The sequence below is a fragment of the Oncorhynchus keta genome, chromosome 12, assembly GCF_023373465.1.
Source record: "Oncorhynchus keta strain PuntledgeMale-10-30-2019 chromosome 12, Oket_V2, whole genome shotgun sequence".
Lineage (NCBI taxonomy): Eukaryota > Metazoa > Chordata > Actinopteri > Salmoniformes > Salmonidae > Oncorhynchus > Oncorhynchus keta.
The window spans coordinates 40,710,289-40,732,298 of NC_068432.1; the positions used below are offsets into that span (position 1 = coordinate 40,710,289).

Genomic DNA, 22,010 nt, shown 5'->3' on the forward strand with positions numbered 1-22,010 from the left:
TAATACTGTTTGATTTCAGACTAGTGCCAGAGCCTGACCTCTTTCTCTCTCTCTCTTTCCCTCTCTGTCTCAATCTCTCTATCTTTTCACTCTCTCACATTGTCTCTCTCCATCTCTCCACTTCTCTCTCCCTGTCTCTCACACCACACTCATTCTCTCTTTCCATCTCTCCCTCCATCAGTGCGGTGCTGCTGCTCAGTCAGAAGCAGTCTTTGGAGGAGCTGAGGCAAACGGTCCAGTTGTTACGCTGCACAGAAGCCAAGCTGGGCGCCCAGAAGGACCTGCTCGACCACAAGATGCAGGAGAACGAGGGCAAGGAGCCTCCCCCCATGGTTAACTACGAGGACGATGCGCGCTCCGTCAACTCCATGGTGAGTGAGTGGTTATTGTTGTGGAGTTGACCGTTGTTGGTTTTTGAATAGGAAGGACTTACTTGTCAAGTCGGAATCCAATCTGATATGTGATTGTGAACCATGGTGGAACGGAGGACATCAGTGTGGATTCAGGGATATTACTTCCTTTGTAATCAGAAGGAATGCAGCACTTTCCACTCAGCCTGTCCTACTATGAACTCCTCTTTCTTTGTCTCTGACCTTTTCAGAGATACTGTATAGGGTTTGTTGATTAAAAATGTAGCTTGATGATTTTGTTAGCCCTAGATACTTTTGCAGCTGATATTTACTTCTATACACTTACACATACTGGTACTGTGTCAGTTTACTGCTTACTATTCATTGTATAGTTATAGGCCAGAATGTTTTTGTCTTCTGCTGTCTCCATGAACATACTCATTCAGGCAAATCAGTTGTTTTTTTTAAATCTAAAGGATGCTGTTGTGCTGAATCTTTGAACTTTCATTAAAAATAAAACATAAAAATAAAAACTTTTCTCATCAAATGTCACTGAAATGTCAATCTAAAAGCATTTTGTTGACTGCAGTATGTGGTAGATGATATGGTGGTGCTGTTGAGCCTCCTTTCAACTCTAGCTCTCTCTGCAGAGAGTTGGATGAGCAGAGGAGGGCAGTGTAAGCACATTGTCATAGCTATAAACCTCTGTACACTATAGTATACTGTATTCGGCTTGCTCAACTGTTTATTCTCAACAGATTTTCAACCATATGTCTGTATTTTCAGGACAAAGGCAAAGACAGGACATCAAAGTTTGACACCTTACGTCATTCCTTAGCCGGCATCCTCCGCTCTCCCAAATCAGTCCTTGGCTCATCATCGGTAAGTTCTGAAGTCTGTTAGGAAAAAAAAAAAATTAAAAGTGTTGTGTTCTTGTGTAGTGAGTGTGGAAACTAACCTGTGTGTTAGCAATTGATGTTCTTCATTAACACAGACCCCAAAACAAATCAGGGGAGAAAAATGGGTTTATTTGAGAAGGACAAATCAAGATGTTATGCTGGTAGGTAGATGTTCAGTCTCCTCTGTCCTCAGCATTTCTCCACAGAACAAAGGAACAGGATGCCATTTATAACCCCCCACCCTAGCCTGGGGTTTACTAATCAGAAGTCCTTGCAGTACCACTGGGCCAATGGCCAAATAACCAGTATCCTGCTCCCAACTCAATGTACAGACCAATGACAACGTGGTACACGTAGCTCTGAGTTCAGGAGTGACATTCCACAGATTCTAAACAGCTGTTGAACTGAAACCCAACTCCTATTTACATTGACAATTCCCTATTGACCATTCATTCTAGTACTCTCATCCTCTGCATTGTGTGTTTATCTTCAAAATATTCTTGTGTATCATCCAAATTATGCCTTTGATCTGAGTGGAGTGACAGATCTTAAAGCTCTCTTGACTAGTAATTGAACAGGAATTGATTATTGATCCCTAACTTTCATTTTCAAATCATTATCATATCATTATATATCATCATGTCATATCATTCCATTGTGCGTATCCAGCAGTTTTTCGACGTGATCCCAACTAGTGAGAAGCCCCTGGGGGACCAGGAGTGGTACCATGGGGCCATCCCCAGGACCGAGGCCCAGGAGCTGCTCAAAGAGCAGGGAGACTTCCTGGTCCGGGAGAGCCACGGCAAGCCTGGCGAGTACGTCCTGTCTGTCTTCTCAGAGGGACAGCGGAGACACTTCATCATCCAGTTTGCAGATGTGAGTTCTACTTGTTCAGTTCTGAATAAACTAAAGGCGTTTCTTAGCCTGGTCCAATATCTTTTTGAGTCATGTTTGGCATGACAAGGAATTGACATGATGGCACAAACTGATCTGAGACCAGGCTAGGTGTTTGTCTCACTGCAGAGCCACTAGGTTTCAGCAGTAAACGAGACAAAATATAAAGGTGTAGTCAGGTATATTTGATGTGATGTGCGTCAGCCAATGGTTGCTTTGTGTCTGTTACTAAGACAGAGACGAGAGATCACAGGCACCTTGGTGGAAACGGAAATTAATTGGCAAGGAATTGAGTTTGAGTTGAGTTTATTTTGTTTTTACAGGGACAGTGCACATTAATCAATGTTTCAGTAAAAGTGCCGGTTTTAGCCAGCCGGCTAATTTTCAACCACAGTCCCTGGGCAGGTTATTAAAAACAATTACAATATAGATAATAGCAACATAGGACAAGCAAGACGTAGCATACAGACAGAGCAACATAGGACAAGCAAGTTGTAGCATACAGACAGAGCAACATAGAACAAAAAGCAACAAGACAAAATTCATAAATTCTATGGTTGATGCGTTTTTAATTTAATTTGTTCAGATGACGGCTAATCGTAATTGCTTGTAAAGTTGTTTCCGTAACACAAAAGATGATGATTCGAAAAGCTTCCAACTCAACTTTGTAATGAATCAATCCCATGCTCTCTGCCTACACTTTGTCCACAGAACCAGTATCGTTTTGAAGGCACTGGCTTCCCGACCATTCCTCAGTTAATTGAACACCATTACACTTCAAAGCAAGTTATTACCAAGAAGTCTGGGGTGGTGCTTTTAAACCCAGTCATCAAGGTAAAATATTTCCTCTCCTATCTTTGTTCATACACCCTGTGATTCAGATCTAAAGTCAATGAGTGGTCTCACAACAGGGGTGGGAATGTAATTATTGCTAAAGCCATCAAGCTGTCATGGAGGCCTTTAATCACACTGTGAAACTCATCAATATGCTTAGGTTGTACATTATCTTGTGGTGTTTGTGGCAGGAGGCTAATAGATGGCCATGAATAAGCCCCTTTGACATCAACTAAATATTTTAGTTTGAATCAGTAAAGTGCTGTGATCACAGTTGAACAACTTTTTGTTGGAAGTTCTAACTACACTCTTTTTTTTTTAAATCAAACATTTTTTTTAAATCTCAAAAGTGGTAGAATAGAGCTTCTCAGACAGTTACAATACCAGTTATAATACCAGTTACAATACCAGGTTGTTCTCTTTGGAATGACAGTGATCATACTGTGCTCCAGAAGACACCTTGCTATTTTACCCATTGACGATGGTAGTGAGGGGGAAAAATATGTACAGTAAAATATCAGGTTATTATTTTTGACAACCTGTATCGTTTTGACAATATCGCAATATAATTTTTGCGCTAGTTGGCTGTACCTGCACCAGAACTCCAGTATGTTCTCCATATTCTTTTTAAATAAGGATCCAATTTGCTTTCAACACTTTTTTTCCCATTACTGATCAAAACTTGTTTTCTCATGGCTCTCATCCCTCAGCAGCAGACATATGGTGAGTGATGTGATTGGTACGTCGAATCGCAATGAAATCACAGTATTGTATCGCAATACATATAGAATCGTGAGAATCGCAATACATATCGTATCGGCACCTAAGTATCTTGATAATATCGTATCGTGAGGTCCCTGGCCTAATTGACAGTATTAACGCTTGGTTTCCAGACCTGTATGGTGTTTTTCAGGACACATTTCTCATGTATAATAGTGCAAATGTCTTTTTAATATCCGCTCTGTGTTGCAAAAATAGGCCAACACTGTCAATAGCCAGGTTTAATCATAGAGAAGACCTCGAGTCCTCCTCAGCTAGCCCGCTGGTGATGAACATAATGGTGTTTTAATTGCCTCAGCCATCACCAACACGGGGCTAATGGTTGTTGTCATTACTACTGTAATGGATCTGCTGAAGCCTGGGAATAATAAGTGTTTTTAAATGGTCTTTCTTCAAGCACTTCATGGCAAAGCGGTGAAATTTGACCATTAGGCACCACCTCACTCTTGGAAGAATGCGATTTGGATTTGATCATTGTGTTACTGGATGAGACATTGGAATGTTATGTTGAGCTGGGCCAAAGATGGAAAGACTTCTCTGATGTTTTTGAGGCATCCAGGTTTTTTGTGGTTGATTTTTTTTTTTGTAATTGTGCCTCGGATTATAGTAATTCTGAATATAAAGTAGTCGGTCGGTGCTCCAATGTTACACAGTAGCTTTTGTATGGTTTTCATTGTACTGTTTGTGCATGTTCTGTGTCTTGTGTTTACAATTGCCTATGTTTTGTTCTATCTTTTGTAGGATAAAAAATGGATACTCAACCATGAGGATGTTACTCTTGGAGAGCTTCTTGGCAAAGTGAGTGATTTTAGATATCCTTTTCATTTTCACCACATCTGTAGGACAGATATTATCTTGGATTATTTTTGACATTCATCATCATTGATGTCAATATATGTTTTATTAAACCAACTTCTGTTACTGTATCTCTGTTTTTCTTTGTTCTTAGGGCAACTTTGGTGAGGTATTCCAAGGAACATTGCGGGACAAGACTCCTGTGGCAGTCAAAACATGTAAAGAGGATCTTCCACAGGAGCTGAAGATTAAGTTCCTATCAGAAGCCAGGTTAGACGACAAAATCTCATTTTTATTTGTCACATGCGCCGAATGTCCTAGTTCATATCATGCCAGGTGAGCGGTCACATGTCCCAGTTCCGATCAGAAGATGAAAATGTCTGCTGTCAATTAATTGCAGGTCCCATCGAGAACCTTGAAACGTCTGTTCAAATAACATTTTATTTGTCACATACACATGGTTAGCAGATGTTAGTGCGAGTGTAGCGAAATGCTTGTGCTTCTTGTTCCGACAATGCAGTAATAACCAACAAGTAATCTAGCTAACAATTCCAAAACTACTACCTTATAGACACAAGTGTAAGGGGATAAAGAATATGTACATAAAGATATATGAATGAGTGATGGTACAGAGTGGCATAGGCAAGATACAGTAGATGGTATTGAGTGCAGTATATACATATGAGATGAGTATGTAAACAAAGTGGCATAGTTAAAGTGGCTAGGGATACATGTATTACATAAGGATGCAGTAGATGATATAGAGTACAGTATATACCCTACATTATTCATCTCATATGTATACGTATGTAAACATTATATGAGGTAGCATTGTTTAAAGTGGATAGTGATATATTTTACATCATTTCCCATCAATTCCCATTATTAAAGTGGCTGGAGTTGAGTCAGTGTGTTGGCAGCAGCCACTCAATGTTAGTTGTGGCTGTTTAACAGTCTGATGGCCTTGAGATAGAAGCTTATTTTTCAGTCTCTCGGTCCCAGCTTTGATGCACCTGTACTGACCTCGCCTTCTGGATGATAGCGGGGTGAACAGGCAGTGGCTCGGGTGGTTGCTGTCCTTGATGATCTTTATGGCCTTCCTGTGACATCGGGTGGTGTAGGTGTCCTGGAGGGCAGGTAGTTTGCCCCCGGTGATGCATTGTGCAGACCTCACTACCCTCTGGAGAGCCTTACGGTTGTGGGCGGAGCAGTTGCCGTACCAGACGGTGATACAGCCCGACAGGATGCTCTCGATTGTGCATCTGTAGAAGTTTGTGAGTGCTTTTGGTGACAAGCCGAATTTCTTCAGCCTCCTGAGGTTGAAGAGGCGCTGCTGCGCCTTCTTCACGATGCTGTCTGTGTGGGTGGACCAATTCAGTTTGTCTGTGATGTGTACGCCAAGGAACTTAAAACTTACTACCCTCTCAACTACTGTTCCATCGATGTGGATAGGGGGGTGTTCCCTCTGCTGTTTCCTGAAGTCCACAATCATCTCCTTAGTTTTGTTGACGTTGAGTGTGAGGTTATTTTCCTGACACCACACTCCGAGGGCCCTCACCTCCTCCCTGTAGGCCGTCTCGTCGTTGTTGGTAATCAAGCCTACCACTGTTGTGTCGTCCGCAAACTTGATGATTGAGTTGGAGGCGTGCGTGGCCACGCAGTCGTGGGTGAACAGGGAGTACAGGAGAGGGCTCAGAACGCACCCTTGTGGGGCCCCAGTGTTGAGGATCAGTGGGGTGGAGATGTTGTTGCCTACCCTCACCACCTGGGGGCGACCCGTCAGGAAGTCCAGTACCCAGTTGCACAGGGCGGGGTCGAGACCCAGGGTCTCGAGCTTGGAGGGCACTATGGTGTTAAATGCCGAGCTGTAGTCGATGAACAGCATTCTCACATAGGTATTCCTCTTGTCCAGATGGGTTAGGGCAGTGTGGTTGAGATTGCATCGTCTGTGGACCTATTTGGGCGGTAAGCAAATTGGAGTGGGTCTAGGGTGTCAGGTAGGGTGGAGGTGATATGGTCCTTGACTAGTCTCTCAAAGCACTTCATGATGACAGAAGTGAGTGCTACGGGGCGGTAGTCGTTTAGCTCAGTTACCTTAGCTTTCTTGGGAACAGGAACAATAGTGGCCCTCTTGAAGCATGTGGGAACAACAGACTGGGATAGGGATTGATTGAATATGTCCGTAAACACACCAGCCAGCTGGTCTGCGCATGCTCTGAGGGCGCGGCTGGGGATGCCGTCTGGGCCTGCAGCCTTGCGAGGGTTGACACGTTTAAATGTTTTCCTCAAGTCGGCTGCAGTGAAGGAGAGTCTGCATGTTTTAGTTGCGGGCCGTGTCAGTGGCACTGTATTGTCCTCAAAGCGGACAAAAAAGTTATTTAGTCTGCCTGGGAGCAAGACATCCTGGTCCGTGACGGTGCTGGTTTTCTTTTTGTAATCCGTGATTGACTGTAGACCCTGCCACATACCTCTTGTGTCTGAGCCGTTGAATTGAGATTCTACTTTGTCTCTATACTGATGCTTAGCTTGTTTGATTGCCTTGCGGAGGGAATAGTTACTCTCTTTGTATTCGGTCATGTTTCCAGTCACCTTGCCTTGATTAAAAGCAGTGGTTCGCGCTTTCAGTTTCACGCGAATGCTGCCATCAATCCACGGTTTCTGGTTTGGGAATGTTTTAATCGTGGCTATGGGAACGACATCTTCAACACACGTTCTAATGAACTCGCACACCGAATCAGCGTATTCGTCAATGTTGTCGTCTGACACAATACGGAACATATCCCAGTCCACGTGATGGAAGCAGTCTTGGAGTGTGGAATCAGATTGGTCGGACCAGCGTTGAACAGACCTCAGCGCGGGAGCTTCTTGTTTTAGTTTCTGTCTGTAGGCAGGGATCAACAAAATGGAGTCGTGGTCAGCTTTTCCGAAAGGAGGGCGGGGCAGGGCCTTATATGCGTCGCGGAAGTTGGTATAGCAATGATCCAAGGTTTTTCCAGCCCTGGTTGCGCAATCGATATGCTGATAAAATTTAGGGAGTCTTGTTTTCAGATTAGCCTTGTTAAAATCCCCAGCTACAATGAATGCAGCCTCCGGATATATGGATTCCAGTTTGCAAAGAGTCAAATAAAGTTAGTTCAGAGCCATCAATGTTTCTGCTTGGGGGGGAATATATACGGCTGTGATTATAATCGAAGAGAATTCCCTTGGTAGATAATGCATTATCACTCATCTCAACAGCACACCAGCCTGCATACCACTGCTGGCTTGCTTCTGAAGCTAAGCAGGGTTGGTCCTGGTCAGTCCCTGGATGGGAGACCAGATGCTGCTGGAAGTGGTGTCCTCTGTTCTAAAAAAAAATATCCCAATGCCCCAGGGCAGTGATTGGGGACACTACCCTATGTCTGTCTTTCAGATGGGACGTTAAACAGGTGTCCTGACTCTCTGAGGTCATTAAAGATTCCATGGCACTTATCGTAAGAGTAGGGGTGTTCACCCCGGTGTCCTGGCTAAATTCCCAATCTGGCCCTCAAACCATCACGGTCACCTAATAATCCCCAGTTTACAATTGGCTCATTCGCACCCTCCTCTCCCCTGCAACTATTCCCCAGGTTGTTGCTGTAAATGAGAACGTGTTCTCAGTCAATTTACCTGGTAAAATAACAAATAAATAAAAATAAAATCAAACATTATTTTACTTCACATGCTTTTAATCTAGTGTTTAGTGATTTGACAGTTATGTAATTATCTCATACTGGTACTTTCTTGTTTCTTCAGGATCCTCAAGCAATATGACCACGCAAACATTGTGAAGCTGATAGGCGTTTGCACACAACGACAGCCTATTTACATTGTGATGGAGCTAGTGTCAGGTAAGTCCTGTAGCATAACTTTTTAGGACTCGATATTAGTGTGCAATTTCCAAAGTAAATTGTGTTTACAACACAGTTACAAATGTGAATATACATTTTATATCCTATTTGAAGGAGGGGACTTCTTGTCGTTTCTACGGAAGAAGAAGGAAGACCTGAAGACCAAACAGCTGGTGAAGTTTTCTTTAGATGCTGCTGCAGGAATGGCTTACCTTGAACTCAAAAACTGTATCCACAGGTATGGAGATCTTCGCCTGTTTTAGCGTTGTCAACATCAATCTGGAATATTGTATGTTTATTATTCTCCATAGAGTATTCCAACTAGGGATAGGCGACATAGCCAAAATATCATATCACAACATTTGTTCAAATTTGTGAATGGTATTTTATATTTTTTAATATTAAAAGTTCTAAATATACTTGGAGTAGTTTATAACCCTAGGGTGGCAACACAGCAATTGTAAGTGATTTCAATGGGGCTTTCTTCATTCTCCATATACAGTTCAATCCAACTTTAAACAAAAATCATTTTCAGTGTTTATCAAAATCTACATTTTGTTATAATTTTCACACATTGCCACGCAGATCTGCATGAAATCGGCAAAAATCTAGGCCTAGTTAGTTTTCTAGTTGGAATATAGTGGGCAGCACCTTGAATACGTTGTTTGACATGAGAACAAATTAATAAACCAGAGATGAATTATTGAGAGGGAAGGAACCAAAGTGTTTCCAGGGGACTCTAATTAGATGTTACATTACATGTTTTCTGTCCTCATGTAGCTAGCTAACATATTCATGCTTCGCTTATAGAGAGAAATAGTAATGGCATCTTTTTGTAGGCCCTAACTCAACCATGGCTCGTTGGTCAAAGCCTATGGGGAAATTAAATGGAGTTTTTGGAAGTTTTTTGAATAAATAGGGGTGTGAACGCTAAAACGTTTAAACAAAGTTGGGATCCTTAGTGTTAAGAAAAATCCCTAACTGAAAACAATGTTGTTGTTTTTTCACTTAATTAAAATCACAGTTCAGTTATCACAAAACATTATTTTCTTGTTATAGCCAATAGGCTATAAAGTCCTGGGGAAGTTGTGTAATTCAAATTAAACCAGAGAGGAAGAGACTTCTTGGGTGTATTTGCAAGGCATGTAGTAAAACAAAACATTGCGAGATGCAGATTACCAAAACATATGAGTACGCTTCTGCCTTCTTCTGCCTCTCCTTTACTCTGGCTTGCATGCTCTGTCTCTTCGCTAAGGCTGAAAGTGTGTGTTCAGCGGTCATACATATTTAATAGGACCGTTATTCAGCATTGTAAATTGATGTGGAATTTTTCGAAAAGTCAGCTGAATTTTTGTTATCGTGTTAAAGGAAAACCCGATGTTAGAAATTGCAATTTAAACGTTAAGCAAAATTGTCCCTTTGTCACACCTCTAGTGGTAAACACAGGCTTATGAGATATACGTTTTGTTCTATGAGTTCATCTTCATCGGCTAACGTCAATTTATGTGAATTTTGAAGCATTTACAGTGCCTTGCGAAAGTATTCGGGCCCCCTTGAACTTTGCAACCTTTTGCCACATTTCAGGCTTCAAACATAAAGATATAAAACTGTATTTTTTTGTGAAGAATCAACAACAAGTAGGACACAATCATGAAGTGGAACGATATTTATTGGATATTTCAAACAAATCAAAAACTGAAAAATTGGGCGTGCAAAATTATTCAGCCCCTTTACTTTCAGTGCAGCAAACTCTCTCCAGAAGTTCAGTGAGGATCTCTGAATGATCCAATGTTGACCTAAATGACTAATGATGATAAATACAATCCACCTGTGTGTAATCAAGCCTCCGTATAAATGCACCTGCACTGTGATAGTCTCAGAGGTCCGTTAAAAGCGCAGAGAGCATCATGAAGAACAAGGAACACACCAGGCAGGTCCGGGATACTGTTGTGAAGAAGTTTAAAGCCGGATTTGGATACAAAAAGATTTCCCAAGCTTTAAACATCCCAAGGAGCACTGTGCAAGCGATAATATTGAAATGGAAGGAGTATCAGACCACTGCAAATCTACCAAGACCTGGCTGTCCCTCTAAACCTTCAGCTCATACAAGGAGAAGACTGATCAGAGATGCAGCCAAGAGGCCCATGATCACTCTGGATGAACTGCAGAGATCTACAGCTGAGGTGGGAGACTCTGTCCATAGGACAACAATCAGTCGTATATTGCACAAATCTGGCCTTTATGGAAGAGTGGCAAGAAGAAAGCCATTTCTTAAAGATATCCATAAAAAGTGTTGTTTAAAGTTTGCCACAAGCCACCTGGGAGACACACCAAACATGTGGAAGAAGGTGCTCTGGTCAGATGAAACCAAAATTGAACTTTTTGGCAACAATGCAAAACGTTATGCTTGGCGTAAAAGCAACACAGCTCATCACCCTGAACACAACATCCCCACTGTCAAACATGGTGGTGGCAGCATCATGGTTTGGGCCTGCTTTTTTTCAGCAGGAACAGGGAAGATGGTTAAAATTGATGGGAAGATGGATGGAGCCAAATACAGGACCATTCTGGAAGAAAACCTGATGGAGTCTGCAAAAGACCTGAGACTGGGACGGAGATTTGTCTTCCAACAAGACAATGATCCAAAACATAAAGCAAAATCTACAATGGAATGGTTCAAAAATAAACATATCCAGGTGTTAGAATGGCCAAGTCTAAGTCCAGACCTGAATCCAATCGAGAATCTGTGGAAAGAACTGAAAACTGCTGTTCACAAATGCTCTCCATCCAACCTCACTGAGCTCGAGCTGTTTTGCAAGGAGGAATGGGGAAAAATTTCAGTCTCTCGATGTGCAAAACTGAGTGACGGGGCAGGGCTTGGTGTGGGAAGCAGGAGAACGGGTAGAAAAGAAGACTCAAGTAGCAAACGGAGTAAAATATTAAACGGACATTACACATGGCAGAGTTGCATATCACATTTAACAAATTAAACACTGAAATACCCTTATAGATGGTAAAGTAAAAGCCCAAACCAGTCCATGCATTAAGACTGGTATGTAGTAAAATACGATATACAGCCCTAATTCCAACAAATAGCCCAATCTGTCTATTGTTCAAGAGATTGCACATGCTTTGAATAGAATTTCAGTTCTTATTTTTACTTCTATATATGATACACGACTTCATACATGAAACTGTTCTTAACCAAGCATGAAGCCTACTAGGCCGGTCATTATTTTTTTTTCACCTTTATTCAACCAGGTAGGCAAGTTGAGAACAAGTTCTCATTTACAATTGCGACCTGGCCAAGATAAAGCAAAGCAGTTCAACACATACAACGACACAGAGTTACACATGGAGTAAACAAACATACAGTCAATAATACAGTATAAACAAGTCTATATACGATGTGAGCAAATGAGGTGAGAAAAGAGAGGTAAAGGCAAAACAAAGGCCATGGTGGCAAAGTAAATACAATGTAGCAAGTAAAACACTGGAATGGTAGATTTGCAGTGGAATGTGCAAAGTAGAAATAAAAATAATGGGGTGCAAAGGAGCAAAATAAATAAAATAGGGAAATAGGTAGTTGTTAGGGCTAAATTATAGATGGGCTATGTACAGGTGCAGCAATCTGTGAGCTGCTCTGACAGCTGGTACTTAAAGCTAGTGAGGGAGATAAGTGTTTCCAGTTTCAGAGATTTTTGTAGTTCGTTCCAGGCATTGGCAGCAGAGAACTGGAAGGAGAGGCGGCCAAAGAAAGAATTGGTTTTGGGGGTGACCAGAGAGATATACCTGCTGGAGCGCATGCTACAGTTGGGTGATGCTATGTTGACCAGCGAGCTGAGATAAGGGGGGCCTTTACCTTGCAGGGTCTTGTAGATGACCTGGAGCCAGTGGGTTTGGTGACGAGTATGAAGCGAGGTCCAACCAACGAGATCATACAGGTCGCAATGGTGGATAGTATATGGGGCTTTGGTGACAACTGATGGCACTGTGATAGACTCCATCCAATTTGTTGAGTAGGGTATTGGAGGCTATTTTGTAAATGACATCACCGAAGTCGAGGATTGGTAGGATGGTCAGTTTTACAAGGGTATGTTTGGCAGCATGAGTGAAGGATGCTTTGTTGCGAAATAGGAAGTCAATTCTAGATTTAACTTTTGATTGGAGATGTTTGATGTGGGTCTGGAAGGAGAGTTTACAGTCTAACCAGACACCTAGGTATTTGTAGTTGTTCACATATTCTAAGTCAGAACCGTCCAGAGTAGTGATGTTGGACAGGAGGGCAGGTGCAGGCAGCGATCGGTTGAAGAGCATGCATTTAGTTTTACTTGTATTTAAGAGCAATTGGAGGCCACGGAAGGAGAGTTGTATGGCATTGAAGCTTGCCTGGAAGGTTGTTAACACAGTGTCCAAAGAAGGGCCAGAAGTATACAGAATGGTGTCGTCTGCGTAGAGGTGGATCAGAGACTCATCAGCAGCAAGAGCGACATCATTTATGTATACAGAGAAGAGAGTCGGTCCAAGAATTTAACCCTGTGGCACCCCCATAGAGACTGCCAGAGGTCCGGACAACAGACCCTCCGATTTGACACACTGAACTCTACCAGAGAAGTAGTTGGTGAACCAGACGAGGCAATCATTTGAGAAACCAAGGCTGTCGAGTCTGCCGATGAGGATGTGGTGATTGACAGAGTCGAAAGCCTTGGCCAGATCAATGAATACGGCTGCACAGTAATGTTTCTTATCGATGGCGGTTAAGATATCGTTTAGGACCTTGAGCGTGGCTGAGGTGCACCCATGACCAGCTCTGAAACCAGATTTCATAGCAGAGAGGTTACGGTGAGATTCGAAATGGTCGGTAATCTGTTTGTTGACTTGGCTTTCAAAGACCTTAGAAAGGCAGGGTAGGATAGATATAGGTCTGTAGCAGTTTGGGTCAAGAGTGTCCCCCCATGGCTCACGTCAACACCATTATCCCAGAAACACTAGACCCACTCCAATTTGCATACCGCCCCAACAGATCCACAGATGATACAATCTCTATTGCACTACACACTGCCCTTTCCCACCTGGACAAAAGGAACACCTACGTGAGAATGCTATTCATTAAATACAGCTCAGCTTTCAACACCATAGTGCCCTTAAAGCTCATCACTAAGCTAAGGACCCTGGGACTAAATACCTCCCTCTGCAACTGGATCCTGGACTTCCTGACGGGCCGCCCCCAGGTGGTAAGGGTAGGTAACAACACATCTGCCATGCTGATCCTCAACACGGTGGCCCCTTAGGGGTGCATGCTCAGTCCTCTCCTGTTTACCCATGACTGCATGGCCAAGCACGACTCCAACACCATCATTTAAGTTTACTGATGACACAACAGTAGGCCTGATCACCGACAAAGATGAGACGGCCTGAAGGGAGGAGGTCAGAGACCTGGCAGTCTGGTGCCAGGATAACAACTGCTCCCTCAACGTGATCAAGACAAAGGAGATGATTGTGAACTACAGGAAAAGGACGACCGAGCACGCCCCCATTCTCATCAACAGGGCTGTAGTGGAGCAGGTTGAGAACTTCAAGTTCCTTGGTGTCCACATCACCAACAAACTAGAATGGTCCAAACATACCAAGACAGTTGTGAAGAGGGCACGACAACTCCTATTCCCCCTCAGGAGACTGAAAAGATTTGGCATGGGTCCTCAGACCCACAAAAGGTTCTACAGCTGCACCATCGAGAGCATGGTTGCATCACTGCCTGGTATGGCAACTGCTCGGCCTCTGACCGCAAGGCACTACAGAGGGTAGTGACTTCGGCCCAGTACATCACTGGGGCCAAGCTTCCTGCCATCCAGGAGCTTTATACCAGGCAGTGTCAGAGGAAGGCCCTAAAAATTGTAAAAAACTCCAGCCACCCTAGTCAGACTGTTCTCTCTGCTACCGCACGGCAAGCGGTACCGGAGTCTCGGTCCAAAAGGCTTCTTAACAGCTTCTACCACCAAGCCATAAGACTCTTAAACATCTAATCAAATGGCTACCTGGACAATTTGCATTGTCCCCCCACCCCCATTTTATGCTGCTGCTACTCTGTTTATTATCTATGCATTTTGTCACTTTACCTCTACCTACATGTACATATTCCCTCAATTCCCTTGACTGCCCCCGCACATTGACTCTGTACCGGTACCCCCTGTATATAGCCTCGCTACTGTTATTTTTTTGTTGCTCTTTTATATATATATATATATATATATATATATATATATATATTATTTTATTTATTTATTATTCAGTTTATTTGAGTAAATCATTGTTTATTTTTTCTTAAGTGCATTGTTGGTTAGGGACTAAGTAAGCATTTCCCTGTAAGGTCTGTTGTATCCGGTGCATGTGACAAATAAAATTAGATTTGATTTACAAATCTAACTGAATTTAAACCCCATGAAATGTCTTCCCCTCTGTAATGCCAGGAGGCCCCCTAAAGTAAGATGTGTGAGAGAACAACATGTATCTCTCTCTCTGCTTAATGCAGTTTACAATACTGTCACCTTTGATGGTAACACACCAAGCCCTGAGCCATATCGCTCTATCCTGGCCAATTTGAGATTGTGTTTTCAGGTCAAAACTAGTTTCTCCAGCAATCCAGACAGTTGCAAGAAGAGAGAGAGAGAGAGGTGCTACAGCTGCTGCTGCAATCAGTCTAACATTTATCTCAGCACAGCGGGGCTATCAAATCATCTCCGGTGCATTGCTCTTACTTATCTCACCGGGGCCAGTCTCCCTGAGTGACAGCCTAATTTAGCCCAACTCTGTGGCTCGGTGCCGGCAGTCAGCAGAAATGACAGGAGAAGCGCTTTGAAAAATACAGGCGTAGCTGTAGGCCTCTTCTCACAGAGGGGCTGCAGATGAGGGCTATGAAATTGAAATGGGAGGGATGCAGGGCGCAATCTGTCCTGCGAGTGTGTACGCATGGATGTCGCACCCACGCATATACGGGGCATACACATTTTCACACACAACCCCGTAGTGTACACACATACACATTGTACCGGGTCATCCCAGCCACCTGCAGCAGGGCCAACCAAATCTGGTGGATGACTTTTCTCTCTGCAAAGTAGAAATGTTCCCATGATCAGTTTACAGGCAGTATGGTGACCTTAACATGGACAGTGGTAGTGGAGCTCCCCATCTGTTACAAATCTGGTTGGTTTTAGGTGTCCTGATTGCCTACTATTTCAGTCATTTATTTCATGGCATATTGTTAATATGAAAATGTTAATGTCCATGATGAGTATTCCTGTCGGCCAATATGGCTAGCATCTGTCATAAACAGTCTCTCTCTACCACTAAATTTAACTCTACCTACATCTACATATCACCTCAATTACCTGGACTAACCGGTGCCCCCGCACATTGACTCCCTACTGGTACCCCCTGTATATAGCCTCGCTATTGTTATTTTACTGCTGCTCATGAATTATTTCTTATTTCTTAAAACTGCGTTGTTGGTTAAAGGCATGTAAGTAAGCATTTCTCTGTGAGGTCTACACATTTGTATTCGGCGCATTCACAAGTAAACATTTGTTGGATGAGGATGGAGGGAGAGTGGAAGTGAAATTATATTATTATTGGGGCAGCAGGGTAGCCTAGTGGTTAGAGTGTTGGACTAGTAACCGGAAGGTTGCAAGTTCAAACCCCCGAGCTGACAAGGTACAAACTGTTGTTCTGCCCCTGAACTGTTTCTAGGCCGTCATTGAAAATAAGAATTAGTTCTTAACTGACTTGCCTAGTTAAATAAAGGTTAAATAAATAAATTCCTCTCCCTTTAGGGATCTGGCGGCTAGGAATTGTCTGGTGGGAGAGAGCAACCTGCTGAAGATCAGCGACTTTGGGATGTCAAGACAAGAGGACGATGGGATCTACTCGTCGTCTGGCCTCAAACAGATCCCCATCAAGTGGACGGCTCCAGAGGCTTTAAATTATGGTAAACTGGAGGGCCTTTCTTTTAGGTTAACAGCCTTACCCCTCAAAGGGTACCTATTGTAGAAATAACTCAATAACGATGTTCTTTTGGGAGTATATGATTTGTAGCTCTGCAGGAGGTACCATAGTTTGATAAATTCTTCTTGATGACACAGCATTTCTTCTTCAATACTTGATGGCTGAGACAGTGGGGTTGTGTTTGGTCGTTGTTCCAGGGAGATACAGCTCGGAGAGTGATGTGTGGAGTTTTGGCATCCTCCTATGGGAAACGTTTAGTCTAGGAGTGTGTCCTTACCCAGGGATGACCAACCAGCAGGCCAGAGAGCAAGTGGAGAAAGGTAAGAAGACATCCCTCCAAGGATTCAGTGTTGTGTTGATCTCCCTAATTTGCCAGAATATCTCTATTAGCCGGATCTGTTTTTGCTTTAGTCAACTCCTCTGTTGCTTATTGTCAGGCCAGTAGACAGAGGTGTCTGTTCTCCAGTATTTTTTTTTACCTCTTGTCAAGATAATTCATAAGTGAACCCTCCCTCAGTCATCAACAGATTGTACCTTACGATTTTTCCTGTTGTGAGGGTCTTGCTAATGATATAAGACGGCACAACGCTACACAGCCAAAATGTGTGGATTATGCTATTTCAGCCACACACGTTGCTGACAGGTGTATCAAATTGAGCACACAGCCATGCAATCTCCATAAACAAACATTGACAGTAGAATGGCCTTACTGAGGAGCTCACCTTTACAAGTCAGTTTGTCAAATTTCTGCCCTGCTAGAGCTGCCCTGGTCAACTGTAAGTGCTGTTATTGTGAAGTGGAAACAGAACGGGATCACCTAGCGTGTAAAAATCGTCTGTCCTCGGTTGCAACACTCACTACCGAGTTCCAAACTGCCTGTGGAAGTAACGTCAGCACAAGAACTGTTCGTCTGGATGAGAGAACTCAAAGGATTACTTTAAGGGAGCTGTCTGTCTGTTATTTTGCATTGGAGTTGGCCCTATAGAGACAATTACTTGAACTACAAGAAGTCATGAAGAGAACTGCGTTGGATGGTCATTTTTTTCTCTAAACTTATACCCCTGATTATACTGCCTCAATCCATCCTAGGAAATTAAATGTAATTTTCCCTCTGTGTCTGTCTTTCCCCCCCATCTTAGATTACAGAATGTCCTGTCCAACAAAGTGCCCTGAGGAGATTTACAAAGTCATGCAGAAGTGCTGGGAGTACAAACCTGAAAATCGGCCAAAGTTTGCCGACCTTCAGAAAGAACTGGCCTCGATCAAGAAGAAATAGCAACCTGGTAGGGGAAGGTAGACCAGGTCATGACCCCCTTACAACCTGAGAGAAACACCACAGAACGTTACAGCCTTGATGCTACTTGTCGTGATTGTACTCACTGTGTATACTTTGTCACAAAATCACTGTGTTATTTGCCTAGGCAACTGTTTTGAGCCATTATCAAGGAGAGAGATCTCTGCTTAGCTTGGATCATTGTCAAAATATGACAGTATTATTATTTTTTAAACCTGGTGTTCTTTTATTTCTGTTCCTTTCTCTTACTGAACCTCTGCAACTAAAGGTGTTTTGAGACATAACCACACAAACATGTGTATAATTCATCATGCTCCATTGCACATATGACTTCTGTCGTTTTGCTATTGGTCATCACTCGGGCATAGCCACGATAATGAGAAATGTCACAATTTCTAGGTTTTTTTTTAGGGCCCTGAGTTTGGTCCTGTTAAGGTTAGATGAGTAATATGACTTGAAAATGCCAAGGAGTCTGGTGCAACATCTAAAAGAGACTGTCTAGATGCACTCCGTAGACAGATGGGGTTTGAGAACCAATTCCTACCCAAGGACGTAACAGTTTATACCTAAGGGTATAGTGTCCTGTTTTTGTCCCGAGCTTGACTTTTCCACATTCAGCAAGAACTATTTTCTTCTTCCTCTAAAGTCTCATTGTGATGTGACAGTTTGATTTGATGTGAATCAAAGATTTACTAAAGTATTCTCTTCATGCCCACTATTTAATGTAGAAAACCTTTGAGTTTAACATACAAGGATAAGTGCAATTTGTGACACCCCTTTCTTATAATTGTTTGGGCTTTGTAATGTAGAAATATTGCAGTAAGGCCATTTATTTAGAATTAATATAATTTTACTTAATTCTTAAATGTTTCAGACCCTCCAGAATGCTGATTATTTTCTACATTTTAGTCTGTTACAAGCTCAATACTCATAATTTGACAATTAGAATGTACCATAACTGTACTATCTGACTTGAAATGTGAATTTAGCATTTTCTGTCAAAAACAGTCCGCTTTTACATAGCTACGAGAGTTTTAAGGAGCTCCATTTTTCATGCATTCATTTGTGGTATTTTTTTACTTCAATTTTTTTAAATAAAACTACTGTTCTAAATTGTTGATAGACAATTGAACAGTGATAGCAATGAACAGTCGACTTGTTTTCATTAAGTATACTTAGGGCCAGGAGTTGTATCTAACCATGCGACATGACCAAGGGAGAACTCTGGGGCCTAGTCTATACCTATGGTCTTGTTTTCCTGGCAAGGTAATTCTCCGTCCCCTAATATAGTATATTCGCTATTCCAGCCACTCCTGTATGATGTAATTTCTCTGAGGGTGCCATGTTGTTTCTATGTCAACCAAGCTCCTTGCCATTTGTGCTGACAGCCCAAGCGTGTCTTCAAAAGCATCTTCTGTGAAGTAACACGTCACATCCATCCATCAGTTTCACTCCTATTAGAATGGAACTCTTGTCTTTCAAAAAACATTCCTCCTGTATTTTGTAAATACTTGTAGATGCTATAACTTTTATTTTATGCAAATGTAGGTCACGTTTTGTGTGTCTCTATTGGAAGTGTTTCTTCCAATGATGTATTCGATAAAGAAAACATTGTCGGTTTTTGCTTCTGAATCTGCATGGATTGTTTGTACATTTTTAGTATATGTATAAAAGATTTTTGGAAAAATCCTCTTTCCTATCTATTATACAATGTCTCCTGCTCATCTATTCTGTATCCTCATCTTACTGTGTCACAAATTACACCCTATATAGTGCACTAATATGCCGAATAGGGTGTCATTTGAGACAGACTTTGGTTCGTTGACAGGAGTAACAGTTTTTTTTCTTAATTTCTCCAGTCAAATGACCTCCTGATAGTTAAAATGTTTTGCATTCCAGACAACCTAGCAAGAGAAAGGTGTAGAATGAATAGGCGAAGGGAGCTTACATCTTAACTACTGGTTGATGAGCACAAGATATCTGTTTAACACGTTTGAAAGGCATACACTTTTTTCAGTAACTCTTATTTATTTGAGACACTTAAATAGTATCATGAGTATTTTATATTAATTTGTCTCCTGTTAGTGTATTAAAATATTTGCCAGTATTTTCTTTTTATAGAATTTGTTCCATGGTTTAAAAATGTATATATTTGTATTCTCATGCAAAGTGACCGAGTCTAGATTTCCCCATGAGTAGTTGAAAAATCTGCTCTACATTACTGGCCAATATGATACAGACCATTATTACACTTGTGTTGAATGGAATTGGCTTTCAGTTTGTCACTCATTTGTTTGAGTGAAAGTGTATTTAAGCTTCACAATTCAATGTGAAAGTATTGTGGTATGTACACCAAGGCCAGCTTCACAGCATTTCAAGGTGCAGTCGCTTCAAAAAGTATTCAGACCCCCTGACTTTTGACATTGTTACATTACAGCCTTATTGTATAATGGGTTAAATAAATCTCAATCTACACACAATAACAAAGCGAAAACAGGTTTACATTTTCATTTAGCCAATTATAAACCTTATTACATAAGTATTCAGATCCTTTGAAATTGCGCTCAGGTGCATCCTGTTTCCATTGATGATCCTTGATTACTCTACAACTTGGAGTCCACCTGTGGTCAATTCAATTGATTGGACATGACTTGGAAAGGCACACAACCGTATATACGGTCCCACAGTTGACATAGCAAAAACCAAGCCATGAAGTCGAAGGAGTTGTCCGTAGAGCTCTGAGACAATCCTGTGTTGAGGCACAGATCTGGGGAAGAGTACCAAAACATATCTGCAGCATTAAAGGTTCCCAAGAACACAGTGGCCTCCATCATTCTTAAATGGGAGAAGTTTGGAACCACCACCACTCTTCCTAGAGCTGGCCTCCCGGTCAAACTGAGCAATCAGAGAAGGGCCTTGGTCAGGGAGGTGATAAGCCAATGGTCACTCTGACAGAGCTCCAGAGTCCCTCTGTGGAGATGGGAGAATCTTCCAGAAGTACAACCATCTCTGTAGCACTCCACAAGTCAAGGCTTCATGGTAGTGGCCAGATGGAAGCCACTCCTCAGTAAAAAGCACATGACAGCCCGCTTGGAGTTTGCCAAAAGGCACCTAAAATATTCTTAGACCATGACAAACACGAGTCTCTGGTCTGATGAAACCAAGATTGAACCTTTTGGTCTGAATGCCAAATGTCACGTCTGGAGGAAACCTGGCACGATCCCTACAGTGAAGCATAGTGGTGGCAGTATCATGCTGTGGGGATGTTTTTCAGCCGGCAGGGACTGAGAAACTAGTCAGGATCGTGGGAAAGGTGAACGGAGCGATCCTTGATGAAAACCTGCTCCAGAGTGCTCAGTAACTCGGCCGAAGGTTCACCTTCCAACAGAACAACGACCCTAAGCACACAGTCAAGACAATGCAGGAGTGGCTTCAGAACAAGCCTCTGAATGTCCTTGAGTGGCCCAGCCAGAGCCCGGACTTGAACCTGATCAGACATCTCTCCTGAAAATAGCTGTGCAGCAATGCTCCCCATCCAACCTGACAGAGCTTGAGAAAAATGGGAGATTACTCCCCAAATACAGGTGTGCCAGGCTTGTCGCGACACTGAAGGCTGTAGTCGCTCCTAAAGGTGCTTCAAAGTACTGAACACTTATGTAAAGTTTATAAATTAGCAAATATTTCTAAAAACCTGTTTTTGCCTTGTCATTATGGGGTATTGTGTGTAGATTGAGGATTTTAAAAACTGTAACATGGGAAAGGTTAAAGGGTCTGAATACTTTCCAAATGCACTGTATGTGCATTACTGAGCTCTTTTCCTAAAGCATATTGTTATTTGATGTGTGTCAGACTAATTTAAAGAGCTGGGATATTTATTGCCACAACAGACCTTATTTTGATTGCACTTTTGGCCATGTTAAAAAAACAGACACAATAGTACTGTTGTGTTTAGCCCAACATGCTTCCCTATGAATAAAGACCATATCTAAAGTAACAAGTGAACAATGCACTGGATTTGAATGAGTATCACATTGTTATAGTTAGCCCATATTATGTAATAAGAATTACTGTAGCGTGTGTGGTTGTAATTGAAAAATGTCCTTGAATGTGTTTGCTATTACACACCTGTATGCCCCTTGTTAGATTTAGCTTTCACAATCATGTCCTGTCATTGTTTATACTGTGTACTTGCAATAAAAAAAAAACATTCTTGGCTCTTTGAATTCAACAGATCACGTTATTTCTGATTAATATACACCATTATCTTTGAAATCCTTATTCAGAATCCATATTTGAT

At 42.1% G+C, this 22,010-nt stretch overlaps 1 protein-coding gene across 3 annotated transcripts in view; it reads left to right on the plus strand.

Annotated features, from left to right (window-relative positions):
* The window catches only part of LOC118391491 (tyrosine-protein kinase Fer-like), a 47,863-nt gene extending 25,935 nt beyond the window's left edge, over positions 1-21,928 (plus strand). For 2 of the 3 annotated variants that reach the window (XM_052458321.1, XM_052458320.1), the window contains exons 9-19: positions 182-371; positions 1,137-1,232; positions 1,919-2,125; positions 2,855-2,977; positions 4,499-4,555; positions 4,707-4,822; positions 8,327-8,421; positions 8,536-8,659; positions 16,248-16,402; positions 16,617-16,739; positions 17,559-21,928. In XM_052458321.1, the coding sequence (XP_052314281.1) occupies positions 182-371; positions 1,137-1,232; positions 1,919-2,125; positions 2,855-2,977; positions 4,499-4,555; positions 4,707-4,822; positions 8,327-8,421; positions 8,536-8,659; positions 16,248-16,402; positions 16,617-16,739; positions 17,559-17,695 (1,423 nt within the window). In that variant the 3' untranslated portion in view covers positions 17,696-21,928. The remainder of the gene's footprint in view (positions 1-181; positions 372-1,136; positions 1,233-1,918; positions 2,126-2,854; positions 2,978-4,498; positions 4,556-4,706; positions 4,823-8,326; positions 8,422-8,535; positions 8,660-16,247; positions 16,403-16,616; positions 16,740-17,558) is intronic. The other variant, XM_052458322.1, reaches the window with a different exon arrangement.
* The last annotated feature ends 82 nt before the right edge of the window (positions 21,929-22,010 follow it).